The following is a 15,468-nucleotide window of genomic DNA, read 5'->3' on the forward strand; positions in this document are numbered from 1 at the left end:
GCCGAATTCGTGTCAGACGCTATGCCGGTGAACGGCACATTCCGGAGTGCATTATCGAACGTCACAGTGGACGAACACCCGGAGTTATGGTCTGGGGTGCCATAGCATATCATGAACGATCACAATTGCTACAAAATTATGGGCAATTTGGACAGTACCCGATACATAAACGAAGTTTTACAGCCTCAAGCTATTCCTTTCCTGCAAGGATGGCCAGGGGCTGTATTTCAGCAGGATAATGCCCGTCTGCATGTCGCCAGGACTGTCAAATCCTACCTTGATTCGCAGCAGGTACAGCTTCTTCCTTGGCCTACATATTCCCCGGATCTGTCACCGATTGAACATGTGTGGGATTTCGTTGGGCGGCCTCTCGCTCGTGATCCTCGTCCTCTTGCTTCGACAGACGAACTTTGGTTGCGCATACAAACAATATGGAATACTCTTCCGCAGGCAGATATTCAAACTTTGTTTCACTCCATGCCGAATCGTGTAGCAGCTCTTATTGCGGCGCTTGTTGACCACACAAAATACTAATTTCTACCTTTTTTTATTGTTTATATGCTTTGAAAACGTAATCATTTATTTGTACCATTACCACTCAACTGTACACTAAATTTTTTTCAACTATGACGCTTCCTTCATGGTGTTGCAATTTTCACAAACAGGAGTGTATGTTGATATGCAATTACTCTGACGTACCTGTCTTCCACATTCGCTTGAAAGTACTCAATTTTGGGATGAGCATTATTTTTCTTAGCAAACTCAATCATGTCTGGAAGGACGTCAACTGCAACCACTTTGTTTGCTTTTGGAAGTTTCGGAAGAAACAAGTGGTTGATGGAATTTCCCGGTCCACATCCGACGTCCATGACTATCTCCTGCTCACTCCTGCCCCAGTCCATTTTGGGAAGGATGGAAGCTATGAAGATCTCCGTATTACAGATTTGCAGGCTGCGATGCTTACTGTATAATGATGCGTCCGAAAGCATTTTCTGAAAAATATCTGAAACAACTTTAATGTTAAGAAGTGTGCGCTTAATTTTTCTGCACACATAAACCAACGTCTCCTATACCTAGGTGGCTAGATACAGGTGACATTGTGTAAACTTTTCTAAAGATTAATTTATTACCATTTTTGTCACAGATGAGACCACCTTGCAGGCAGGGCCTGATTACTGAATAGCAGGCACGTGCTATGGCCCAAGTAAGTGCCCAAGCAGCTGTATAACGACTAATTGTCTTCATATTTTTATGCTTTGTAATATTTGTTTGTAGTATGTATGCGGTTTCTGAGAAAATTGTGTTCGTTCTAGTAACTATCAAGTTGGATAGAACATTTTTTATGCAGCAAAGTCAAACATGTAATACATAATACTGATTAATTACAAAAATACATTAGAAATGCATATAAGCAACACAGAAAGAAAACCAATAATGACTGAAACTGGGAGGGGGGATTAATCACTTCACAAAATAATCACTACAAAAGTACGTTGTATCAGTATCACAGTTGGGCCAAAATTAGCAATCCCTTTAAAACTGCATTTTTAAGGCAGAAACAGTAACTTTTAAGCACTGTTATTTAGTCATTTTTTGGGCTGCTTGAAAATTCCGAAGGGTAGCTGAAGCTTCCCAAGCCTTTTGAGTTATCAGGACCTGATTGCATCATGGCTTTTCGAGCAAAATGGAACCTGCTTTAAAATTCGTCCAGAAATAATATTCTCTGCAATTGAATCCGCCCATGTCCTTTGTCTATGTTTAAAGGAAGAAAGGTAGATACTTAGGATTTTCTTTTATCCGAATTCACCTAATCCGAAAGTCCAATAATCTGAACGTTCTCTGAGCTTATTTTCTTGAAACAAATTCGAGACTCAGCAGCCAGAAAGCGCACTTCGTCATTGGTTCAGAAGAAAATGAGTGACTTTTTTAAAGTTTATAACTTTGACTAATTTTCTCATTATGAACAGTAGTACAATACTTACTGTATTGCATGTTTATTGATGTAATTTTCTTCTACTGTAATACTTTGTTTACTATTGATTAAATGAACAATATTTTACACTGCAAAACCGTTCTCTCTTTTATGTAACACTTACGTGCAGGACATGTGAAAAGCAGACTACGTTCTATAATCCGAATGGTTCGATGGTGCGAACTCCCCTCGGTCCCAATTAGTTCTACTGTATTACACTCTCTCGAGTGAGAAAAGAATAAATAAATTTATAAATTCAACATAAGGTTATTATGCGTCCGTTTCTACATCTGTTCTTGATCGCCTGTCGACCATCTAACAGCGAAAGTTAAACAAAATCGTTTAAGTAAGTTATTCTAAAATCTTTCTTGTCCTAAAATGTTTGATTCGTCAAAAATCTTACTTTTTATTTTCTCCTTTCTTTCCCTTCTCTCTCTCTCTATGTCTCTTTATTCTAATTAAGAGATTGTTTGTTTCTACACAGGTGGCAAACGACACAGGGTGAACATATGTTCTCTATACGAAATCTAAGACGTCAGTTTTAATTTCCATTTTAGAACAGCTGAGCAAAGCAACATATCAAACGGGTGCAGTTTAGGTGGGAACAAGTTTGATTGCTAAATTGTTGCACATTCACCAGATGAACATTAACAAGGAGGCACACAGTGGTGGTCAAAATTATAAAGACAAAAGGAAAAACCACCACATCTTCGCTGTATTTGGTGGGAAAGTTATGTAAATTTTATGTCTAAACTTATAGTAAATTAAATTTTTTAATAACTTTTATTCGAAATACAAAAGAATTTCTTATTTATAGACAAAAGTTTGAGTTTAGATGTCCGTGTGATATGGACAAAATTATAAGGACAACTAGATTTGTGTGTTCCACAAAGCAAAATTTGCATGTTTTTCATCTGCAAGCTGCGCTACAAATGCTCAGTAAGCGATTGGGAAAGTCACATTCTATTTTTAGTCATCCCGGTAGGTATAAAACTTAAAGAATTTGAGAAAAGAAAAGTGGTTGCTTAAAAAATTTCACGACGTACTGCACGTCAAATCGAAACAAATTTGAATAGATAGAGATCCGTCATTTAGAGCTTTCTCAAAAATTCCGGCAAATAAGGTCGACAAAGACGAAAAGGAAGGAAATCTTCCGTTTCTATGTGTGTGAAACTAACCATAATAAGACAAGCTTGCTCAAAAAAAAAAAAAAAAAAAAAAAGGCACGAGATTTTAGATGGGAATTCAAGTTACGATACAGTACTCGAATTGTTCAGAACCTTTTACAAAAAAAGAAAAAGTTTCATTATGTGAAACTAATGTTTTGACAGTCTCTTAAAAAAGTTCATAAGAGACCAAGGGTTGAGCGCGCAAAAAATGTGTTGTTATGGGTAAAAAATGGAATAATGTAATGTTTTCCGATGAGAAAAAGTTTAACTAGAATGGACTAGATGGTTTTTGTTACTTCTGATACGATCTCTGTGAAGGGAAAAAAAATCTCAAAGCGTACATTTGGATGCGGCTCAGTACTGGTCTGAGGAAGTTTCGCAATGGACGGAAACTGTACCAGTATGTTTTGTGCAGGGCTGAATGAATTCTGAGTGTAATGTAGATGTACTGAGCAATATTTTTAGCCTACTTTCCCAGTAAAAGTCAGAAAAAGAAGAAAAAAGCATGAAAGAAGGCTTAAATGCATCTTAAAAATATCCCGAAAAACAAAAAAAAGTCAAAAATAAATAAAATAATTAAATAAATATCGAAAAATTAAAAATTGGAAAGTAGGGTATTGAGATGGGGAAAAATGTCTGTCGGTCTGTCTGTCGGTCGGTCTGTCTGTCTGTCCCCCCCTAATAACTTTTGAATAAATAGTCCGATTCGAACAAACTTTTTTTGTTCGAAAGATCTCGGCAAGGACACCTCATTCCCATATTTCGCTTTTTGGTTTGAACTATTTTTTGTTCAATTTTGAACAGTTCAAAAAAACTTAACATTAGCTCCTACGAGGAAATTCAAGGCAATTCCGAACTGTGAGGCGAATTTGCCTCAAACAAACTTTGTAGGAAAAAGCTTTTGATGAAAAACTTGTATATAAATTATCGTTTTGATTTGAACAATTTTCTGTTCAATTTTGAACAGTTCAAATCCCTTAACATTAGCGCCTACGGGGAAACTGAAAGTCAATGTAGATTCCGTACTTGAAGGCGGATTTACTTCAAACAAATTTTGTTGGAAATAGCTCTTGACGCCGAGCTCCAGACTCCGACTCCGAGAATTTAGGGGCACCTGAATCCGAATCCGACTCCTGTGCCCGACAATTAATCGGACTCCGACTCCCCGACTTCGACTATGACTTCCTAGCTTTGGCAAAAATTTATACACGGACAAATGACTGACTCCGATTCTTGGATATTCGACTCCGACTCCTTCATCCCAAAATTAGATTGACTCCGACTCCGACGCTATTGTTTTAACTGTGAAATAATTATTGTTGATGTGATTTGTTTTTATTTTAACGCTAAAGTTTTTATTTAGGTATTCAGTTTTCGGTGAATAAACTCGAAGTCATTTATGTTTCTACATAAAGATACGCGCAGACGATTTTTTTTTTTTTTTTTTTTGACAATGAAAAGTATTTCTTTACGTTGACATTTTATTGTTTTTATTTATCTTGATAAGTGCATTAATTCATTTAAAAAATTATTTTTGGCAACAGGGGAAAAAGAAACGATTTTTTTGATAGGATGTATTTATTTTAATGAGCTTATTAATTTTTATTATTTTTTTTCGTTTTGAAAGCTGTTGAAGAATTTTTTTTAAATGGAAAAAAGTGTATTAGCTGCTTTGTTTAAAAGTTGCTGCTATTTTATTTGTTCGTTTTTTTTTTTTTTTCTTTTTTTACGCATCTAATTTTTTTAGATGAGTGAGGAATATTTTATTCCTAGAAAGTAGCTTAAAATATTGGAAAAATATGTTTGAAACAATTTGCGATTTTAGCTATTTTGAGAACATTGATCAGGTACTAGAAAGTAGTATGGGTATACGGGAAAGTAGGCTCGTCTAGTTCTAGACAGAACTTCTTGTTTTTAACCAAATTCATCGTTAATGATTAATGTAAACTATTTGTTCCGGCAAAATAATGCTTAATTACATGTTTCTCAAACATTGCTTAATGCTTATTTTGTGAAATTACTGTACTGGCCGGACAAAAAGCTCGATCTAAGTTTAATGGAAACTTAGTGAAGCATTCTATGATCCAAAATATGAAAAAAATTACTTTTACATACTATTTCCCACCCAAACCTAGAAATGAAATTTATTTTACAATTCCAGTGCAAAAATCAACTAAACTCCCAGTTATAAAATAAATACTGATTTTAATTACTATTCGATGAATTATTTTAATGCCTAGCTAATTATATACGATCTCTTAATTTTTAATAACCTTTTGAAGTCGGGGCCTCTTACAAACTAGAACCTAACGTATCTCACAACCTACCGGTTGAACACTAATTTAACTAAACTCCAACAGGGTTCGTACTCAATTTCAGAAATAAAATGAAGGAGTTTTGGAGAAGTTTTGAAGGAGTAAAATGCGATTTTGAAGGAGTACTAATGAGCTGTCCCTGAATGATGTCGCTCTTTTATTTATCATAGTGGTACCAGCACGGCTTTACCTGTAGTAGAAAATTAAAAGGTCATTTGGTTCGAAAAATCGATTCGAGGAGCTCACCAGTATGTTCATGAAAATCGACCAAACGGTCTAGGCTCTATGCGTGCAACAGACAGAGGTCCAGAGACAGACTTTCAGCTTTAGAATTAGAAAAGATATTTGACCCCCTTCCCCTTTGTCACAAAGTGGCACACTTCACCTTAACACTCCTCGTGTCACATGTCATAACATATTGTTGTAATAACTGTGTAATGTCACTTTTTGGTCTCTCTCTCTTCCCCCTAGTCACAATTTAATGAACCTGTCACCGCCTCAAGGCATGACATCACTTGTCATCACTTGTGGATGTGGATGACCCTTTTTACAATATCATAACTGCGATTTACTACACAATTGTTTTTTTTAACACCATCACTTAATATAGTAAATCTACTTATGTATTTTTAAATATTTAAAAATTATAACCAAGCAACATTTAAGCATGTTTTACTTCACTATGAAATGTCTTAGTCATCTAATAATATTTTCACCTTCAACTTTTACGACTTCTATGCTCAATTTGTAAATCACATCATTATGAAAAAAATAAATATACGAAATTACTTCGTCAAAATTGTAACTATACCTTTGCCCTTGTGACGATGTTAAGTTGTCGATTGAAGTATTTTAAATCACTGTCACAGAGGAAAATTTTGTAGTCTTGAACTAAAAAAGAAGGAGTTTTGAAGGAGTTAAAACCAAAATGAAGGAGTTTGAAGTGCCCTTCAGAAAAATTTCCTGAATGAAGAAGTATCGGAGGAGTTTTGAAGGAGCTTACTGTTGGGCCGAAAACCCCATAGTGTAGTTAGGTACAAAAGCGTTGTGTTATGATTTGATGACTTTTGAACTGTAGAATATAGGAGAAATAATAGTTGGATTCATTATAGCACATTAAATGTTTATTAAATAAAATTGTACATACACAAATATAACTTAAGTTTAGATATTTAGTCAGGAGTTAAACATTAATACTCAAAACGTTAAGGATTTCAAAAATTAAATACATCATAATTCTGCTCTCCAAAGAAATTAAACTTTAATCTACTGGTTTAAATTAAGTAGTGGGAAGTGGGAGCTAGTATAGTACGTACCAAGATTTCGGTCCTTTCTCCATTAAGTAATCCTAAGTAATCCAAAGGCACTCGCGGGAACGCGTTTCTATTATGACTCCCGGACAAAACGTCTCGGAGAAATACCAGAGCTCGGAAAAGCTCTTCTGTCCTCAAAACTCTATCCTCTCTTTCTCTCTAAAAATCCTAACTCCCCGTTTTATACCGGGGGATGCAGTTCCCTGATCGGAACACATTCTCTGAGGATCATAGTTCAAACGTCTGGAGATCCAGCTTCCAGGAAAACCCTATGTTTTATGGAGTACGGAGTGTCGCAAAGTGTCAGAATGGAATTTTGTTATTCCCAAGTCCTCTATTTTATGGGCTAGAAAATGCCAGAACTTCAGAAGTTATATCCTGCAGCTGTGACTCGGGGACGGGAAAATGTTTGAAATCTCCGAAAGAAGCTAACCCCTTTTGACCCAATGCGGGTGTCGCAGAGAGAGGAAAATGCCCTTCTGAATTCCAAGTGTCGTTTACTCAAAACAAGCGATGGGAAAACTTTCCCGCCAAAATGTGTTTACTTCTAACTCTCTATTTTATGAGATGCAACTGTTAGCAGAATGGGGGAGGATGTCCCTTTTCAGGCATGTGGGGCAGAAGGTCAAAATCGGGCCCCACAGTACGAACCCTGGCCAAATTAGTCACTAAGACTAAACCTACTCAGATACGTTAGATAGTAGTTTATAGGAGGCACCGACTTCAAAAGGTGAACAAAAATTAAGAAATGCTACATAATTAGTTAAGTATTAAAATAGTTTACTGTACAGTAATTAAAATCAGTGTATAATTTAAAACTGACTGTTTAGTTTAGTTCATTTTCGTACTGGAATTGTAAAATAAATTTCATTTCTATGTTTGGGTAGGAAATAGTATGTAATTATTTATAGCAGTTATTTTTTGCTTTTTAGTTCCTAGGTGTTTTTTATAGGTAGTTTTTTAAATTTAAAAGTAGTAATTTATTTTTTGCTTTTTAGTGGTGTAAATATTGTTACGAGTTCAGTGCAACTTCAAACTTTCTTCGAAATGACGATTCCATTCTTAATAAAAAAACACAATGAGTTTATTTTTCGAATATTAACAATAGAGCAGGTAAGAATTGCAAACATCCAGCAATTAATCGAATATCGTTAAACATTGTACATTTACTTAGTACACCACGCATTTAAATCCAAAATGCGTGAAAAGAACAAATTCGAAAATCACAGCGCATGCGCTAATACATTCACAGACAGCAGTGAAAAAACGAGAAATCAGTTAGAAAGCAAAAACTGACTCTCCTCCCATTCACAAGACGCACGACGGGAGTTTTATACCGCTTTGGAAAGTTCAACAAAATTCTACAACTTTCTACCAATTTCTCATATTTTCTTTTTATTCATTCATGAATCTTATCAATGAGAACTTATTTTTTCCATCCAAAAAGCCAGGATAAAAGTTTCCAAGAACGTTCTTCAACTTCCATGTAATCAAGACTGATAAAAGCGATTGAAAAAAGGGGAATATTATTGATTACTCGAGTTTTCAGGGCATAACGCTCGTTGTCCTTATAATCTTGTCCAATTTCAACAATGACATTTTTTTTAAATTAATCATGGCAAAATATTTATGTTTCGTATTTTCAAATATTCTGAATTCTACAATGATTTCTATTAGCATAAAAAGGCATTTTGTGTGTTTTAATTTCACTATACTATTTCAAAAATATTTTATTTTTATTTATTTATTTATTTATTTTTGTGCAATTTTTCTGCTGTGCTTATAATTTAGACCACCACTGTATCTATAGCACAATCGATCTCGCTCGATTCGATCGAATTTTACCTACCATAACAGCAAAGTTAGAAATTATTTCTTCCCACCCAGAAGGAATTTCTCGCTGCACTGCACTATTGGTAGATAGTATTCGATTGAATCGAACACTATAGATTGTGTTACAGATGAACATGTCTCTAAATTCATGTTTATCTAATAAAACATTGTCCACTATTAATTTATTCTAAATCGAGGTGATTCATATAATTCATTTTTCATTAAAAAAAAAAACGACAATCTGTTACGTACTTACTTGTGCGAGTAAAGGGTACAATTCAAATTCAAAAAACGAAAAATGCTAGAAAAATTTATCAACGAACTGAAAGCGATGTAGAAGCGACTTTTGCTTCCACGACCAACTGAATGCTGAGAGGGGAAAATTTTTCTCTCGTCCTATTAATACAGAAAAAATACCGTTGCATCTTTCCGTTTCAGTTTATCAAAAAGATTACGTTTTTATCCGAGATCCAAGATAAGGAAGGTAAAAGCTTAGTTATGCTCTCTTAGTCCAGTCAATGAGTGCTCAAAGCAGGGGTAGCGTGCATAGAATATGCGATAATTTTTGACTTCAGAATATTGTTAGAGGTAGTTAGTAAATGAACATACTAAAAGTCCCCGCCCCTAGGGGGTGAGCTAAAGGTGGGAAGGAGGGGGAAGAAAATTTTGGGTTTTTCCAGAAAATGTCGGAAACGGTGGAAAAGATGCGTTTAAAATAAAAATTCAAGCTAAATAATCTTTCTACGAAATTGTTTTACACATATTTGTCAAATTTCCAATAATTTTCCGGGTATATGTTATTATGTAAAACCGATGATTTTCGGAAAAATTCTGTCTTTTTGTCAAACATTTGCTTATAGTGCTTTCCAGGGTAAGTATTCATGAAAACTGTCAATGACAAAGTTGTAGAGCTTTAAATTTCCTTCAATTTGATATGCTATTTTGTTAGATTTCATTCAACCATCAAAAGTTACAGAATTTCAAACACGCACTTTCATGGCAAAAAATGGAACACTCGCCATTCACAAATTTCAGACTGACTCAAAGGATCGCGCACTTCCTCTTTCCTCAATGAATTCGACAATCTTGATGGACAATAAAGAAGTATTTGTGGATTCCTCCAACACAAATGATGTTTAAAGTGGTGGTGGGGGGGTGTAAAATTCTGACTTTGTGACAAGGGGAACGAAAGAGTAAGAAGTGTGACATCAAGCATTTTTTAATATGAATATGTTTTAAAAAAAATATAGTTCATGAAAAGTACTTTGTCACAAAGTGTTGAGTGTTCTCAACATTTGTCAAAAAAAATGTTGAGAAAAGGTGTAACATCATTTATTAGCCCCTTACCAAGAAATCGGACGGAGATTTGCAGGACTACGTGTATGCAGTATGAATTATGGCATTGTTTAACGAAAGTGAACTGAGGAAGTGCAGAAAGTCAGCACTTTCTCAGTAAGAAATTTGCTAAGAAGTAATTAATGAGTAAACATACTGAAAGTCCCCGACCCAGGGAGGGGGAATTAGTTAAAGGAGCCGCCAAATTTTGTGGCTTTCGGATTATATCTCGGAAACGGCAGAAAAAAATATGATTTCAGTAAAAGTGAAAGTTAACTAAGTTTATTATGAAATTGTTTTCATACATATATGTCACATATTCAGTGGTTTTTTAGGTATGCGTTACTGAAAACCAATACTTTTCAAAAAATAATTAATTATCTCGTTCTAATTGTTTCAGAGTGTCTATGCCAAGCAGGCGCCCAAAGGATCTTGTGCAGCAATCATCTGACAAGGTCCCTGACGGTTTTCTGTGGCTTGAAAATCCACCTGCTGAACACTTGAACTGCAAATTCAAAGCTGATGCCAAAGAAATACGTAGCCTAAGCCCAATCACCGCGACACCCAGCTGACAAGCAATCAAAAACTATGAAGTTCTAGCATGTACTTAATTTCGTTAACTCTTATTGAAATGAATATGTGACACGCTATGGCATGATAATGAAAATTTTAATAATAGAAATAAGGTAAATGTAGCTGACCGGCAGCACCTTTTTATAATTATAGCTTTTATTACATTATTACTAATCATATTTTGAAAGTGTTTGTATGAATTATGGACTGACAGTAATTAGAAAATGAAAATATCATCTTTAAGGTGACATCTTGGTTTTATTCTGAGATTCTTCATGTCACCAGCAGTGGAAAAGTTGTTCTTAGAAATTGGTAATGTATTGATGATGTCATCGTTGTCCCCATCGTCCAGGATAAATATTTTGATTACATTGTTGCAACTGCCTTTGCAATGCAAGTTTGCCACAGAGTATTTTAACGATGATTTTCAACAAGTGACCTTCCGGTGACTTTTAGAAAAGCAATCAGTCAAAATCATCTTCAAGATTTCGTCAGGAACAACATCCGATTCCGAGAGTTTCGGTATGAGTTGGTCATACCCATTGAGAAGGAATACTAATGGAGGGAGCGACAGCAAATGTCTCAGTCAGATAAGCTTCAAAAACATTTCTCCCAGGTCGGGTGACTAGTTTGGCTGGGAGGTTGTCGCGTTTTGGCACGCAATCGCTCTTTTGGCACTAAATATTTTTCAGACGAAGGCACTAATTATGAAGTCGATGCTACAAATCAGAGCTGCAGAGTTGTAGCGAAAATGAAAGACTCTGGCTCCAACTCCTTTATCTAAAACATAGTCCGATTCCGATTTCAACTCGGAGTTTAAAAACCGTCGGACTCGGACTCTTAGCATCGAAATGAATCCGGATCCGAGTCCGACTCTGCAGTCCTGCTACAAATTAGAGTTGCAGAGTCGGAAGTAAAATGACCGACTCCGAGAATTTTTGAGCATTCGACTCCGACTTTTTTTCTTCAAAATCAGTTCGTCTCTGACTCCACAGCCCTGCTACAAATTAGGGTTGCAGAGTCAGATGAAAAATGACCGCTCTAACTTCGAGAATTTTAGATCCATTGACTCCAACTTCTTTACCCAGAAACGCAGTCCGACTCCGACTCTTGCAGTTTATAAGGACTTAGACTCCTGATGCCGACTCTTTTACGCCAAAATCAGTCCAACTTCAACTCCGCAAGCCTGCTACAAACTAGGTTTGTGAAGTCGGAAGAAAAATGACCGACTCTAAAACGGGGAATTTTAGAGCCTTCGACTCCGACTCATTTACCCCAAAATTAGTCGGACTCCGATTTCGTCTCAGAGTTTCAAAACCTACGACCTCCGACTAGTTTACTTAAAAATCAGTCCGACTCTGACTCTGCAGCCCTGCCACAAATTAGGGTTGTGGAGTCGGAACAAACTGGCCGACTCCGACCCAGGGAATTTTAGAGCCTTCGACTCCGACTCCGACTCCTTTATCCCTAAAGCAGTCCAAATCAGATTTTGACTTGGAATTTCAAAAACTTTGAACTTTGACTCCAACTCTTGAACTTCAAAATCAGTTCGGCTCCGACTCCCCAGCACTGCAACAAATTTGGGTTGCAGAGTCTTAAGAAAAAGAACCGACTCCAACTCACAGGGAATTTTAGAGCCTTTGACTCCTACTCCGACTTTTTTTTACCCCAAAAGCAGTCAGACTCCGATTTTGACTCGGAGTTTCAAAACCTTCGAACTCCGACTCTGACCATTTTGCTTCAAAATCAGTCCTACTCCAACTCTGCAACCTTGCAACAATTTAGGGTTGCAAAGTCGGGAGAAAAAAAGCAGACTCCGACTCCGGGAATTTTAGAGCCTATGACTCTGATTCCGAACTCGCAAGACTAGCAATCAGTTACAAGCTTACAAAAGTAGCAGATAACATACAGTACAAATCTTTTAATAAGGATTGATTTCGGATTAATTAGATTTTGAATTGTTTCAGCACATAATGTAAATATTTATTTGATTTGTTGATATTATTATTTTGAATTTCAACTCTTAAACATTGATTGTTTACCAGAAGGTTTTTAGAATGAAGGTCTTTCTTCCTGTTTTAACTATCTACGTAAATAACTATTCGACAGTTATTAACATTACTAATTTATGTATAATATTTTCACACATTTCTGGTAGATCGAGACAATTCGTGAAAATTAAAAGCATACCTTTTTTTGGTAAAGTCTGCCCATCTCTGTTCAATTCAAATGAATATGTATTCTGAAAAAATATCGTCTGCTTTCGAAAAACAATATTAGTAAAACAGAAGATTAAAGCCAAGCCAAGTAAGAAGAAAACAAAGTAGAATAATTCAACCGCCCTATTTTTTAATTTACCGCCTGCGTAAATTTATTTTTATGATATTTTGGAAACAATTAAGAGTTGTTATTTTTTCTGAGAATATTAAATCCACCAAGTGTGTTGTGAGTAAGCGAAAGTTTTCAGCCTGTATTGTGATAAGTTTTTATGTTGTGCATCGGTGTAGTTAAATTGAGCGCGTGTGTGTGTGCTTTTTGAAAAATAGTATTGAAACTTTCTCTATGATTGTTATTAAAAGATTAACAGAGTTTTGAGCAATGTTGAAAGATCAGTTCTAAAAGGTATCGTTACTGATTATTGTTACTAGCAAAGGCAACGCTGCTAACCTTTTGCCAGGTTTAAATAAATAACGGATACCAGGCCTGTCATTCAAACTCCCCCTCCCCACTTCTTCCCGGACTTTAAAATATGATGTAACTGCATTTTTCATGTATTTTGATTTTTATTCCTTGTAATGACGGTCATGTACAAATATACGAGTATGTTTAACGAGTTTACTCATTGACTGAAAATTTATGGATTCTTGTGTCTTGTAATCAATGTTTTGAAATTATTTCATACGTAGGCACACTAGTATTTAAATTAAAGCATAAAAGTAACAAATATTTATTTTCAAATCTAAAACTTGTTCTAAACGCATCTGCTGTTCACAGGAGCTTGGCGAGAAGCTACTCGCCAACAAAGCAAACGTACACAAATTACTCGAGAACCGTTAAAATAATTACTAGTTAAGTAAAAAGTGTTTTTATGGAACTAAAATGTTATTTGCACTCATGATATACAATGTTTTATTACATTTAAAGATAAAATCAGTACAAAAATTTAAAAATTATAGGCAACTGTGGGAAATGTACTCGTTGAATGCACATATATGTTATTTTTTTCTTTATTTAGAAGTAAAAAACATTTGTACATACCTAAGAAAAGTTACTGGATTTCCTGGTATGGCTTTTTCTTCACAGTTTATAATGCTACAATACTGCTTTATTGCTATAAATCTAATTTTTCCCTTCTACAGTTAAATGTTTTTATCATTCATGGCTTCAGCTAATGAAAACTTCTTCAGCGGTTGCGGTCAACTAGAAATTGCTCCCCAGGTCACATGGTATGGTTGCCGTTTCGCGATAGTAGGGTTGCACTCTCTCCATCTATTCCTTCTCAATGGTCATACCTCCTTTTCCAAACCTCCAACCCGATACTGCAACATTAAGTTCCTAGCTGCAGGTGTACCTGGTGGTACGGCAGAGTTAGATCAGTTTTGATGTTTGCAGCTACTCAGATAAATGATGCGTAACGGAACTCGTTGAGGGACTTTTCTGTGGCTATGGCTAGAGCACTATAATATGAGAGATTCATATGACCCCAGCAGCCTCAATGGATTCAGGGGAAGAAGAATTGTTGATATATACCTTAGATACATGTTGTATGATTTTAGATTTCTGGCACATTTTGACAGCAGAATGTGGTGATCAGTTGTGGATTTGGCTATCGAGAGAACAACCAGGGGGACTTTCTCTTAAATGATAGCTACCGAAGAATTTTGCCATCTGGTGAATGCCGTCTTTGCAATATCAACGTCAACATCACCTAAAGCTCGGAGAGTATTTGTCTCGTTTTTCAACAGCTTCATCATTAGCGGATTTGTCAGCTGACTCTTATTGTGAAAGTTGGACAGAAACCTTTTTGTTTGACCGTCGTTTCAATTTTCTAACTGACATTGATGTCCATATGGTTTATACAGTCGTCTATTTTTGCCTAACTGTTTTGTAGACTAGGAACAACTCAGTAACAACAAATTCAAATTAAATTAAATCAATGTCGTTATCAATTTCCTTTAACAGTATGTATTGTGCTGACTTTCTGCACGTCCTCAGTCCACCATTTCATTCTGCATATACGTACTTTTTCAAATCTTCGTCCGATTCCTTGGTAAAGGGCTGTTCATAAATAATGTCATACTTTTTTTTCAACATTTTACCTCCCCCCCCCCCTTTTTGTCACAAAGTTCGTTTTACAAGCTACTTTTCATACACGTATTCGTTTTAAAAAATGCTTGATGTCACACTTCTTACTATTTCCTTCCCCCTTGTCACAAAGTCATAATTTCACGACCCCCCCCCTCCACCTTTAACGTTCTTTGTGTTGGAGGAATCCACAAATACTTCTTTATTGTCCATCAGGATTGTCGAATTTATTGAGGAAAGAGGAAGTGCGCGATCCTTTCGAGTCAGTTTGAAATTTGTAAATGGCAAGTGTTCTATTTTTTGCCATGAAAGTGTGTGTTTGAAATTCTGTAACTTTTGATTGGTTGAATAAAATATAACAAAATAGCATACCAAATTTAAGGAAATTTAAAGCTCTACAACTTTGTTATTGACAATTTTCATGAATAATGATCTTGCGAGGCACTAGAAGCTAACGTTTGAAAAAAATAGAGAATTTTTTCGAAATTTATCGATTTTTCATAACAAATACCCTGAAAATTATTGGAAATTTGACAAATATGTGTAGAAACAGTTTCGTAGGAAGTTTATTTAGCTTGAATTCTTATTTTAAAACGCATTTTCCCCACCGTTTCCGACATTTTCTCGAAAAACCCAAAATTTTCTTCCCCCTT

General features: G+C 35.6%; 1 protein-coding gene across 2 annotated transcripts in view; it reads right to left on the reverse strand.

Moving 5' to 3' along the window:
* The window catches only part of LOC129217179 (juvenile hormone acid O-methyltransferase-like), a 28,190-nt gene extending 19,223 nt beyond the window's left edge, over nt 1–8,967 (reverse strand). Inside the window, exons 1-2 of one of the 2 annotated variants that reach the window (XM_054851442.1) lie at nt 8,859–8,967; nt 700–1,003 (exon numbers count right to left, since the gene is read on the reverse strand). In XM_054851442.1, the coding sequence (XP_054707417.1) occupies nt 700–989 (290 nt within the window). In that variant the 5' untranslated portion in view covers nt 990–1,003; nt 8,859–8,967. Of the gene's footprint in view, nt 1–699; nt 1,004–2,375; nt 2,392–8,858 lie in introns of those variants that run through there. The other variant, XM_054851443.1, reaches the window with a different exon arrangement.
* Between the last annotated feature and the right edge of the window lie 6,501 nt (nt 8,968–15,468).

Source organism: Uloborus diversus, chromosome 2 (genome assembly GCF_026930045.1).
Source record: "Uloborus diversus isolate 005 chromosome 2, Udiv.v.3.1, whole genome shotgun sequence".
NCBI classification, from domain to species: Eukaryota; Metazoa; Arthropoda; class Arachnida; order Araneae; family Uloboridae; genus Uloborus; species Uloborus diversus.